This window comes from Quercus lobata, chromosome 10, assembly GCF_001633185.2.
Source record: "Quercus lobata isolate SW786 chromosome 10, ValleyOak3.0 Primary Assembly, whole genome shotgun sequence".
Classification (NCBI taxonomy): Eukaryota; Viridiplantae; Streptophyta; class Magnoliopsida; order Fagales; family Fagaceae; genus Quercus; species Quercus lobata.
In genome coordinates this window covers 26,392,597-26,405,844 of record NC_044913.1, presented here as the reverse complement: position 1 = coordinate 26,405,844, position 13,248 = coordinate 26,392,597, and the positions used below count along the sequence as shown (strand labels likewise).

At 35.2% G+C, this 13,248-nt stretch overlaps 2 protein-coding genes across 2 annotated transcripts; one reads left to right on the top strand and one right to left on the bottom strand.

Annotated features, from left to right (window-relative positions):
- Positions 1-297: 297 nt before the first annotated feature.
- On the top strand, positions 298-6,112 carry LOC115964573 (serine/threonine-protein phosphatase PP2A-2 catalytic subunit-like). The gene is made up of 10 exons (XM_031083857.1): positions 298-523; positions 566-861; positions 969-1,025; positions 2,962-3,042; positions 3,426-3,466; positions 4,453-4,519; positions 4,893-5,084; positions 5,228-5,317; positions 5,404-5,511; positions 5,634-6,112. Exons 1-10 carry the CDS (start codon positions 298-300, stop codon positions 5,697-5,699), a joined length of 1,224 nt encoding a protein of 407 aa, XP_030939717.1. The 3' UTR covers positions 5,700-6,112.
- An 898-nt stretch (positions 6,113-7,010) lies between these two features.
- Positions 7,011-11,393, bottom strand: LOC115965602 (lipid phosphate phosphatase delta-like). Its single transcript, XM_031084864.1, has 8 exons — positions 11,044-11,393; positions 10,816-10,911; positions 10,639-10,713; positions 10,400-10,530; positions 9,728-9,831; positions 9,511-9,639; positions 8,692-8,807; positions 7,011-7,607 (listed from the first exon to the last, which is right to left on the bottom strand). The coding sequence occupies exons 1-8, from the start codon at positions 11,203-11,205 to the stop codon at positions 7,206-7,208; spliced, it is 1,215 nt and encodes a 404-aa protein (XP_030940724.1). The 5' UTR covers positions 11,206-11,393; the 3' UTR covers positions 7,011-7,205.
- Positions 11,394-13,248: the final 1,855 nt, after the last annotated feature.

The window sequence follows — 13,248 nt, the reverse complement described above, 5'->3', positions numbered from 1 at the left end:
CCGATGTGCGCTTTCAGTTAGTTCTCTTCTATCAAGGGTTGTATGAGGAAACTGAGGTGGGGCACCCTACTGTGGATGGGTTAGATTTTGCATGTATTGAAGAGGATGAGAGGTTGTCCTTAAAGGAGTTTACGAAGGAGGAAGTCATCTAGGTTTTGAGGGAGATAGAAGGTGATAAAGCCCTTGGTCCTGATGGTTTCACCATGGCTTTTTTTTCACAAATGTTGGAATGTTGTGGAAAAGGATGTCATGGAGTTTTTTGATTATATTCATCGGCACTCTATGTTTGAACGGTCTATGAATGCTTCGTTTCTCACTTTAATTCCTAAGAAGTGTAATTTTGTTAACATTAAGGACTTTCACCATATCAGTTTGGTGGGTAGTGTGTACAAGCTGCTGTCCAAGGTGTTGGCTAACAGGTTAAGGGTGGTTTTGGATAATCTCATCTCTAAGACTCAAAATTTGTTTGTTGGCGGAAGGCAGATTCTGGATTCAGTGCTCATTGCAAATGAATGCCTAGATAGTAGGTTGAAGAGCTGATTACTGATTGTGGTTTGCAATCTAGATATTGAAAAAGCATACAACCTTGTGAATTGGGAGGCCTTGTTTTATCTGTTGGGCCGGATGGGTTTTGGGTTGAAATGGAGGGGGTGGATTAAGGCTTGTGTTACTTCTGTCCGTTTTTCAATCCTGGTAAATGGATTCCATGAAGGTTTTTTCGGAAGCTCTCGTGGGCTGAGACAAGGTGACCGATTATCCCCGCTTTTGTTTCTCTTGATAATGGAGGTTTTAAGCAGACTTTTGAGGAAGACAAAGGATAGTAATCTAATTCGGGGTTTTCATGTGTTAGCAGTGAATTCTGTTGGTGTGCATATTTCCCATTTGTTGTTTGCTGATGACACTATCTTATTTTGTGATGTTTCTGGGAACAAATGTTGTCTATAAGGTTGGCATTGTCTTGTTTTCAGGTTTTTACGGGTTTGAAGGTCAATGTTGGGAAAAGTGAGATTGTCCCTATTGGGGAGGTGAATAATCTAGATGCATTAGCTAATATTCTACATTGTAGAATGGGTAGTTTGCCTATGAAATATTTGGGGATGCCGTTGAGAACTTCTTTTAAGACAGGTTCGATTTGGAATCCTATTTTGGCTCTACATTGTAGAGTGGGCAGTTTGCCTATGAAATATTTGGGGATGCCGTTGGGAACTTCTTTTAAGACCGCTTCAATTTGGAATCCTATTTTGGAGAAGATGGAGAAGAAACTATCGGGTTGGAAGTGTCTCTATTTATCTAAGGGTGGTAGGCTCACATTACTGAAGAGTACTCTCTCAAGTCTTCCAATGTACTTTTTATCTCTTTTTACTATTCCTAAAGCTGTGGTTGCTAGATTGGAAAGTATTCAGAGGAATTTTCTTTAGGGGTCTTTTGAAGGGAGTTTCAAATATCTTTTTGTGGCTTGGGAAAAGGTGTGTTTACCCATTGAATTTGTTGGTTTGGGGATAAGAAGTGTGGTGTCGTGTAATCAAGTTTTATTAGGGAAATGGCTGTGGAGGTATGGTCATAAAGTTACCCATCTTTGGCAGAGAGTTATCTCCACAAAATATGGCAAGGGTCAAGGAGGGTGGAGTACTAAAGTTTGCAGGAGGACTCATGGATGTGGCCTTTGGAGAAGCATTCATGAAGGGTAGGAGAGCTTCTCTAAGCATCTATCTTTTGTAGTGGGTGAAGGCACTCGTATCCGCTTCTGGCATGATAGGTGGATTGGTGATAGTACCCTAAAAGATCTCTATCCTGAGCTCAATGTGTGTTCAGCTGCCAAGAATGCTTGTATCTCTGAGGTTTTGTGGATTCTGGAAGGGGGTATTGTTAGAGTGTGGGATTTAAGGTTTTATAGAGCTTTTGAAGACTGGGAGCTAGTTGCATCTTTTTCTCTACTTTAGTTTATCCAAACTCGTATTCCTCGGGGTGATAGGAGAGATACTCTTTGTTGGTGGGTCAAAGGTGATGGTAAGTTTGACACCCGGTCTTACTACCATGTGATTCGGGGTACTCCGAATTCTTTGTTTCCTTCGAAGGGTGTTTGGAAACTAAAGGTTCCTAAGCGAGTGGCTTTCTTTTTGTGGACAGCTGCTCATGATCGGATTCTCACTTTGGATAATCTCATGTTTTGGGGCCACCCTTTGGCAAATCGGCATTATATGTGTTGTTGGGATGGGGAGTTGATGGACCACCTTCTTCTTCATTGTCTTGTTACACATACCTTATGGACTTTTATGCTTCAGGCTTTTGGTATACATTGGGTTATGCCAAGATTGGTGGCAGGATTGTTATCTTGTTGGCATCAGTGGCTTGGGAAGCATAATTTGAACATTTGGAATTTGATTCTAGGGTGCTTAATGTGGATTGTTTGGTTGGAACGAAATCGTTACTCCTTTGAGGACAATGAGAAAACGTTGGATGAGTTAAAGGTTTTATGCCAGCGTAGTCTTTTTGAGAGGTCTCGTTGTTGGGGTTTTACTGATTATTCTTCTCTCTCTGAGTTTATGTTTTCTTTTAGATTAGTTTCCTGATTACCCTCTTTTTTTGCTGTTTGTTTTATCTTTTTCTTGTTGTTCATCATCATGAACAACTTGTACTCTTCCTTATTTACTCATTAATTCTCTGATTACTTATCAAAAAAAAAGTGAGATCATCCTTTGGCATTTTGAAGCTGTTTCCCTTCTCATAGTGTGGGTTGGCACATTCAAAATGTTAGGGATTCACCTTTTCAAGCAATACTGAGAGGCATTTATCCTACTAGATTTGTCTTGAATTTGGAATTTTGGATTAGAGAGTATCTGCTTTTAGTTCACCATTCTTGGGATGTAGTGTTACTCCTTTGAGCTAGAGCTCATTTATCTGTTAAGTGTATGCTTTCTTGGGGTGACCCATAATATTTTTGTGGTGATACTAATTTGTTAATCTATCCAGCTCTTGGTGGCCCTGAAAGTGCGTTATTCTCAGCGGATTACTATTCTTAGAGGAAACCATGAAAGTCGTCAGGTATACTTCTGCAGTTCTGCTATCTTCTTTTTTTCATTTTTTATGACATGTTTCCTTCTGTTTTCAACAATTGTGATGAGGCTTGCATGCTGATGGCTGTGAGAATAATGTTCTTTGTTTCTGTTACAAAGATCATACATATACTTTGGAGAAATGATCTGAATCAAAGTAACTAATCTTTCATAATTTGTTATCATATAGAATATCTTATTTAAATATTGGGTGGTCTTTTTTGTCCAATAGATTCTATTATTCTGATAATTTAGTGTTATTCAGCATGTTATAATAGAATAATTTTTACCCTGTGAACTGTGTTCTGGTGAATGCTACAGCAAATCTTGAGCTAATTATTTCTTTTTCTCTTTTGTTTTTCTTTTTGGCAGATTACTCAGGTTTATGGATTTTATGATGAATGTTTGCGAAAGTGAGTTTTCTGTACATTACCTTGGTCTTGTCCTAATTGAAATAATATATGGTAACTTTCATTAAGAGTAATTTATTTTTATACTTATGGAGTATTAAATGACATTTAAGTTTAAATTTAAATTCCTCATCATTGATGCTTATACAGAGTTGAAAACTTTTTTCTAATATGAAACTTATGGTGTATGGAAAATCTTTCTCTTTTGCTCTTTAGTACTGTATCTTGGATAATCCTAATACAGAGTTTCTGAACTGGATGATTCGACAATACTCATGGTACGTACCCTTGCTGGATAGAATACTAATCTGTGCAAATCCCATGTCACCACTCTGGGAATTTCAAAGGATTTTCAGATTGATGGACATGCGAGCTTCCAATTTGGATGCATTGGCATTGTTTTCAGCAAGTATGATTTTTTCATTGAAAATGGTGGAAAGCGTGTACTTTTATTTTCCGATTGTTCTGGAAAAGAAAATATTTTCAAGTGTTTGGTTGCGTTTCTAAAAATCTCCAAAAAACAATTTCAATAGTTTGGTTGCATTTCTGAAAATGCTATGGAAAGCACATTTTTTCTACTACTTATTCCACATTTTCTTATCTTCGAAACACGCATATGTGCGTGCACGCGCGCACACATATATATAATAAAAAAGGGAGAACTTTAGCCAGTAATCGGCAATTGGAGACTGGTGGAATGTCTTGGGGTTGAGTGATATTAGTGCTGTCAGAGTTTAGTGCTTCACTTTCGTTTGCATGTATTTCTTGACCTATTCTTTAGACCACCTTGTGTTTTTTCATACACGAGGTAGCTTTTTGCAATAAAATACATTATTAAAAAACAAAAAGAGTCAACTTGACTAAAATGTGTGGTTGACATGCTAATATGCACCTGTGTAGAAAAATGTATTTGGTTCTTTCTCCTCTTGCAAATTGGTGATAATTCTCTTTTGTTTCATTTTTTCTTCCTTCCTGATGATAATTTACAGGTATGGCAATGCTAATGTGTGGAAGATCTTTACAGACCTTTTTGACTATTTCCCATTGACTGCCTTGGTTAGTAAATTCTTTCCAATTAGTTCTTGCTATTATTTAATGCAAGTACATTTGCATACTAAAAGGACTAAAAAGTGGGGAGGCATTAGCCTATTAACTGAATCCCTAATACATATTATGAGAGAGAGAGAGGGGTGGGAAGGGGAAAGGGTTGGGGGGAGTTTTTTCTAGGCTCTTAGCTGACTGCTGGCTCTTAGCTATCCATTTTCTGGGGTAATAATACAATCATTCTTATACTCACTTCTACAATAAAGTGAATGGTGCATAATTTTCCAATATGGCTTGCTTAATAATTGAAGGGAAAATGATGGTAAAAGGATTTTGATTGTTGATTGGTATCATAAATGTACATGTCCTATTGTCTTGTTTTTAGGTTGAGTCAGAAATTTTTTGTCTGCATGGTGGGCTGTCACCTTCAATTGAAACCCTTGACAACGTAAGGAATTTTGATCGTGTTCAAGAGGTTCCTCATGAAGGACCCATGTGTGATTTGTTATGGTCTGACCCAGATGACCGGTGTGGTTGGGGTATTTCACCTCGTGGTGCTGGGTATACTTTTGGACAGGTAACTCTCTCTCTCTCTCTCTCTCTATATATATATATATATGTTTTCTCTATTTATCTATTAAAAATGCCACTCTTTGAAGTTTTAATGGTCCTGTGGTCTCCTCTATTTTCTTTGATTTAATATTCACGTTCTTCTCACAGGATATATCTGAACAATTCAACCATACAAACAACCTAAAGTTGATTGCTAGAGCTCATCAACTGGTTATGGATGGATTTAACTGGGCCCATGTAATTATCATTCTCACAGATTTTTGGCTTTCTTGTTTAGTATTATGCGGTAAGGTATATTGATATAACATTCTTTGTTGGAATAGGAACAAAAGGTGGTTACTATATTTAGTGCACCCAATTATTGTTATCGCTGTGGGAACATGGCTTCTATATTGGAAGTTGATGACTGCAGAAGCCACACGTTCATTCAGGTCTCTCTCTCTCTCTCTCTCTCTCATCCACATGATGTATGCTACCAATAATAATTGATGTATATAGTTTGTTGTTGGACGCATCTAGTACTTGCATTTACTTGAGTTGTCTGTTGTTGCAGTTTGAGCCAGCTCCTAGGAGAGGAGAACCAGATGTTACCCGCAGAACACCTGATTATTTCCTATAAAACAGCTGTCTTTGTGTCATAATGATAACCGGTTCCTTACCAAACTAGATATTCTCATTACTCTGCTCTGCACCCTTGTGTGGGAGATATAAAATTTATGACTTCTTCCTTGCCATGCTTTTCTGGTGGTGGTTGTGGGAGCCCAGTAAGATGTATTATAGGCAGGTAAAATGCCCACTGATTTTGTCTTGCACTTTAAACCTTGCTGGATTTCCTGTCAGAGAGATTGCCTAGCTGACAGCATGGAATGCGAAATGTATTATTTCTACTGGAAGCGTCAGTATACTTTTTTTTTTTTTTGGTTTCCAAGAATGATTGGCTGTAGTGGTGACAAGACAATTTTGCTTTTCTCAATTCAAAGTCTACTAGTTTCCATTTTGATAACTTGTTCTGAATTTGTAACTTGGGAGGAGGAAAAAAAAAGGGGGGGGGGTGTTATTATTTCTAGCAGAAATGTGGATTTTTTTTTTTGTTCTTTTCTTATTTGGCAAGACTGATTGCATAGTGGTGTGGTGTCATGCAGACTAATCCAATTGGCTTTAGCAAATATGGGTTTGCATGCATCGTTCCTGTTTGAGGTCAAAGCCATGATATAATCTTGACCATTGTTCATTCCACATAAATTTTCTTGAATCTCTGACCAAGGAATTTTTTATCTTTCACACAACGCACACACACGGCCTTCTTGCGCTAGTGAGCTCATCCTCTGCAACATTTCTCATGGATGTACTTCTGTACTAATTTAATTTTTGGGTAAGTGATGCATAACTATCTTCTCATGGAGAATTGGAAATGTTTGCTTTAAGGGTAGTGCCAAAGAAGCATGATGTTTCCCTGCTCATCTTTTTATATATATATATATATATATATATATATATAACCCTGCTCATCTAGTATATAGAGCACAGGAAGCTTAAAAAAATTCTCTCCCACTGGTGGGAGTGCCAGTCCAATATAGCCATTTGCACCAATGCATGTTTCTTCTGTAGAATACAAGATCTAGCTCATCATTCCACCATGTGCTACAAGGCTCTTGAAATCCATGTGTTCGTGAAAATCCAGTTGACCAGCCTCACTTTATGAGCGCAGTCCTTTCAGAACGACATTACCAAAGTTGACTAGAAAGGCACTAAAGTATTTAGGGTTGCAAGAAAAATTTGATGTTTTATAAGACATCGAACATCTTAAATTTCCGATATGCAGTCTTAGCCAATGAAACTCGCAGGGAATTTTATAAATAGATACCTGTTTCTGTAACAAATTTTAAGGAGATTCAAATGTTTACACAGCTTTTATAATTAGATTTTCACTAATCAAAATATATTATATACATAAATAACATTAGCATATGCCCGTTGAAACTAGCTAAGAACGTAGTAAAATTTATGATATACATAAATAGAGCAAAAAATGAATGGTTCTCACTAATCAAAATATATGATAACATATAGCATACGCCCGTTGAAACTAGCTAATAGCGTAGTACTATTTTACAAGAACTAAGAATTACAAGCTCAGGTGAGAGAAAAGAGAAGGAACAAGGTCTACCACCGACCATGCAAGGCCTGCATATTGAATAAACCTTATACCCGTATCAACATCAAATGAACCCTGTTGAGAAAAAAACAGCCTTTGGATATAACCAGATTGTTTACTCTCATCTGATTTTTTCCCATTTCCATTCAGAGTTGGAATGTAGTTGGTTGATTTAATTGGGATGCCCAGCGTGTTTGATACAACAGGTAGAATCCATTTCGCTAGAGCCTTGCTACAGAACTTCACAAGAAGTATTGTTGGTATTCCAACCAGCATTCTTCCCACAAAGTTTGATATTGTGAGCTGTGGGGTGAATATGCGCGCAACGGCTTCATGGTGAAACTGATGGTATGTTTGCTGGATCCCAGATACCTTAACACAATTAAATTGATATTTTAGTTCATGATTGTTAAAGCACAAATTTTTGGGAAGAATACTCACATTTTACATTAATTTGATAGCAATTTCCTTGTCTTTTCCTTTTATATACAGTATATGACATTTCTATAAAAGAATCAGAAATTCACGCTTAATAAGATTACATTTATGTCAAATACAAAACAGTCAGTTGTTGGGAAAAATGCCCTAATACCCCTTGAACTTTGGGGTAGTTGCATTTACACCCTCTAAACTTTTGTTTGAGCTAATTTAGTACATAAACTTTGATACAGTAGCAAGTTTTTTTATTTTTATTTATTAAAAAAATCTCTTTTGCACCACATTCATTAAAAAAAAAAAAAGGTGAAAATGAACGGGTCCTACTGCAACAACATAAAAACTTTAGTTCGTCTATTTGTTATAGTACCAAAATTTATGTATTAATTTTGGCAAAAGAACCTCCATTAACTGATTGTAGGGACCTGATGAAGACATTCACTAACTCTATGGCGCATGTGTATAGGGAAGCTAATAGCTGTGTTGACAAAATAGCTAGGATGGGAGCTGATCCTATATCAGACTACCTCTTTTTGTATGACTCACCGCCTGTGGTGGTTGATCTGCTGGCTATTGATAAAGCCAGGCTTGTTTGTAATAGACTTGTTGTTCCTTAGTTTTTAATTTTAATGCGTCATTAACCAAAAGAAAAAAGAAATAGTTAAGAGAACCTATTTGTTACAGTTCTAAAGTTTATGTACTACATTAGCTAAAATAAAAGTTCAAGGGGTGTTAGTGTGCAACTACCCCAAAGTTCAAGGGGTGTCGGAGCATTTTACCCTCATTGATTTATTATCCACTTTTTATAAGGAAATATACTAGTTACCCAGTAATGACATGATCTTAGTTGTTTGTCTTCATCAGACTTCACTAAATAATAACTAAGGGTTTAAGTCTTGTCCTATCCAAAAAAAGGTAATATATTGAAAAAGAGAATATTTACTTCCTATTACAAAAAGAAGTTGAAAATCAAACACAGCATTAATTTAATCTTATTCTTAAATGGGTAAAGATTGCTTACAATTCCAAATGCAACACCATTAAAGGCTGTGTGGTACTCAAAGCTTGGTGTTGGAAGCTCAGGAGTTGGATAAGCAAAGAACAACAGGATGCTTAGGGCAGCCCAAAAGGATGTAACTGCATTTTAAACAAAGCGTGCACTAAGAGAAAATACAAACCCAAGTTGCCTGAGTTTTAAATTTCAAAGTCAATATATTGTTTTAATTCTGAAATCTTCATGAAGTAAGCTTCTATGAAACAAAATATCTAGTTTTCCAACAGAACTTCCCAGACGTATGTTTCAACATTCTGATTTATCAGAACCAATTGTGGGATAGCAATTTTGATAACACAAATTTTGAGCACCACAAATCTAATTCTAGTTTTGTAACTATGAGGTCTCCATGTGTCCCGTGTTTCTCAATCCATGTCTCATTACTATTTGATGAGGAAGAAAAAGTCCTATATGGGAACTTCTTTAGACTTGGTGCCACACTATCTAAGATGCCACATTCAAAGCATTGTCCCCTATCAGGCTAAATTCTGGTCCTGGTCTTAGTATTGTTAGTTTCATAGCTCCTTTTTCTGACATATGACAGAGCACGTGGTGGCATACCTCCCTTTTCCATGCTTGGAACTTTCAAAACTGCTGGGTCATTGTAGGAATTTACATCACCTTGAAACCTATCCTAAGGCTGTTTAGCTAGTTCTTACCTTAATGAAGTTTTTCAAATCCTAGATCCTTTTGCTTTTCAACTATCCAAAATTTGTAAACTATCAAGTATCAATAAAAATATACTATCCTTATAAAAAAAAAAAAAACCAAAAAAAGTATGCTTACCATTTTGTCCTGAAACAATAAAATTGTCGACATGTTTATGAACTGTAAGCCAAAATGCAAGGATCACCAATCCAATGCCAAGACCACCTATGATATCGATCAAACTGTGCATTCCAAGGTAAATTCTTCCTAGCATTTAAATCAAATTACAGTTTAAGGATAAGCAACGATACACTACAAAGGCTTCCAACAACTTCTAAAAGAAAAGTAAACTTACCAAAACCAATGAGGCTCACAAACAAGCAAACAAGGGCAAGCCCAACAAATTTCATGGAGACATCTTCATATTGAATATAAGACAAGACATAGTGTAAAAGGTACCTGAAAACCCCCAGTTCAAGGAGGACTCTACAGTTAGTATACAAAGACAAGGTTCTAAAATACAAAGGCAAAAAGAAAAGCTCTCCACTTGTCCAATTACAAATCAAGGATCCAACTGTTGTAAATAAATGCATGCATGCTTTGGGGATTATTATAACTGATGTTGAAGACCTATAATGGTTAACAGGTAACAATATAATAAAAACAAGAAAATATCCTATTTAGTTTATTAATTGATTGATGCTAATTCACTGCTAATACGATGATTAGCCTAGAAAAGTGAAAGTTTTAAAATGATGTGTGAACACCATTGGACTTAAATCATGAAGCATGATTTTTAAGCCTCTGGAAATATCTTTAGTAACATTTCATGCCTCATTAGAAAGTGAGGCCACCATAATTAGCTTCAATAAATTTTGTAACCATTTCACCTCAAAGTATATTGTCAAGGCGATGCTCCAAATCTCCTCTAAAGAGAGAACCCACTCGAACACCCACTAAATTTTCCTAAATGGCTACACCATGAATATTTCGTATAAGAAATGGGAAATGAGGAGCAAAGATTTACCCAGATAAGCAAACTGTGTTAAGAGTGTGAGAAGAGGGCAATCCATATTCCAATGCATTATCTTCCTCATCTTTTGTAGCAGTTATTCTCCTAACAGGTGGTGAACTGGGTCTGGGAGCTGATACCATATCCTGTCAAACACAAACACATAGATACACACCTTAATTACTAACAAAGCACCAAACCAGTAGAAAAATATGAGAAGCTTGGAATAAAACACCAAGAGAAAAAGTAGATACCTTTATAGTGTTTCCTAAATAATCACAAAAGGCCATCAAAAGGGTCATTTGCCTAGCCAATCTGCCATGGCCACTCTACAATATTACCCGAAAGCCAATCAGTTTGAATCATTAAAATGCTGATAAATACAATAGCTCTAAAGCCCATTATCCACATTATAGAGAGACAGAACATACCCAGAATAGCAAAGGGAGAAAGGCAGTGTAAAAGGGCACAGAAACAACACAGGACAACCCAGAGAACAAAGCATCAAATAACCAATGCTGGTATTTCTGAAAAAAAAAAAAAATCCCAAAAAAAAAGAAGTCAACTCCAATGAAAAGCAAAAAAACATATATATACAGACAATTGAACAAGAATGATGATCTGGGTTTTCGTTTATAGTTGCAAAAGTTGAATGAAACCTGGATCTGGAAGATGAGAGGAGTCCCAGCGATGACATGGTGAGCCACCCAAGGTTGCAGGAAAGATCGAAGCTTGCGGGTGACGTTGAGGTATGAAGATAATAAAATCCATGCCACAATTCCACCTAGAGTTGCCCCCTGCCACACAGCTATGTTTTCCATTTCTCTCTCTCTCTTTAGAAGAGGAATCGAAATCGAAGAATAGAAGAGACGCAGAAAACAAAGGAAATATAGTAAAAAATAGAAAAGGAAACAACTGGCTGGCTTAGACTAAGACTATGGTCCTCTCCTCGGTTTTATATTTTATTATTATTGTGTTATATATTGCTGAAAATTCAAAATAGTCTTTTTTTTTTTTTTTTTTTTTTTTTTCAGTGGTGATGATATTTGGCAGGTTGGAACTTGGAACTTTTGGCTTCGTTCGCTTCTGGTTGGCGCAGACGGTGTCACAGTGCAAGCTACGCGGTGAAGAACATTCTACGTTACCAAAAAAGCAAAAAAGGCAAAAATTTATAATAACAAAAAGAAAAAGTAAAGGCAAAGTGGACGCTTGCATGTGACGGTAGTTATTTCGTATTTAGGGGAAAATAAATAAATAAATATAAATTACACCATCTAAATTTGACAAAAAATTTTCATATAAAAAAAAAGTTTGACGAAAATTTATTTGAGTCATTTAACTTTACTTTCGTTCAATTGAATTCTTTAAAGTTTCAAGTTTACTCAATTAAAATCTCTCTATCAAATTTTGTTAAATATTATGGTTAAGTGTTCAATTTTTTTTTTCAAATTTATTAAAATAAAAAAATTCAATTAATTATTGAAAAATGTATTCTAGATTTAAAAAAAAAAAAAATTTAACGAGAAGTTGATAGAGAGGTCTTAATTGAATAAACTTAAATTTTAAATGAATCAATTGAATGCAAGCAAAGTTAGAAAATTTGAATGATTTAGGGTTATATATAGAGGGTGCACTTTGCATTTTTGCCTAAAAAAAAATTCATATATTTGTGAAAAATTAGATTGCACTTTATCCACTAAGTTATAATCTTTTTACACTTACCACTTAACTATAAGAAGACATGATTAACCCCCTAAGCTAATATTCATGTAACACTTTACATCCCTACTGTCTATTTGGCAATTAAATTGAATGGAAAAAGTCACATACAACTTACGTGACTTAAACGACTTTTTCTGTCTAACTTAATCGCCAAATAGACAATAGGGTGCAAAATAATCTAATCTATTATGGTATTCTTATAATTTCCTACACTTATTACGGTATGCTGCAATTTCACATGTGGGTCATCAAGGCAACTCTTGATACACCTGTTAGCAAAACACATATTTGATATAGACAATTCTGTTATGTGGATTGAAAAGGAACCATGTTCTTTAACACATGCGTTATCTTATGATGTATCTTTTATTTTAATTAATGAATAAAGTTGATGAGTTTCCTATAAAAAAAGAAAAAAAAAAAAAAGATAGTAGGGTGCAAAGTGTTGCACATGCATTAGTTTACGGGAGTGATTGTGCATTCTTGTTGTTCAGGAAGTAAGTGTAAACAGTGTATGGTTTATGGGGATAAAACGTATTTTACCTGCAAAATTATTCATGATGTTGAGGATATAATAAATTTTTATACCTAACTTGTTACCAAAAATCTTAAAATTCAATTTATTAATTTTTTTTTAGAGGTATTTTTAAGTGGCATGAATCACATTCTTATCACATTAATTTATAAAACTTTTGTAACAAAATTTGTATTGCAGTTTTAGCTATTTATAAATATTATTATTTTGTAATATTTAAACAAAAGTTGTTGTTGTATTAAAAAAAAAAAAAAAAAGCTGTTGTGATTAAAAGGAAAAAGAAGAAGAAAGAAAGCAGTTGCATCTTAAATTCTCAATTATATAAAAAAATCTAAATTCTTTCATAATTCGACTTAATAGCAAATAATAAATTGAAATTCAAGTGATAAATCAACAACAATTTTAATTTTCTGTGGTCTCATTTGTTGGAACCCACTTTCCCCTCCACTTTTTACGTATCTAAAATAAGAGTGAATAACAAATTATTGCTAGCGTGTCTGTTTATGTACAAACCCCCCATGAAAAAATATGTGTTTTTAAAAATAAAATAAAATAATTCAAGTAGAGGTATCAGGTCAAAAAAATGTATCCGAATCAAGTGGACGTC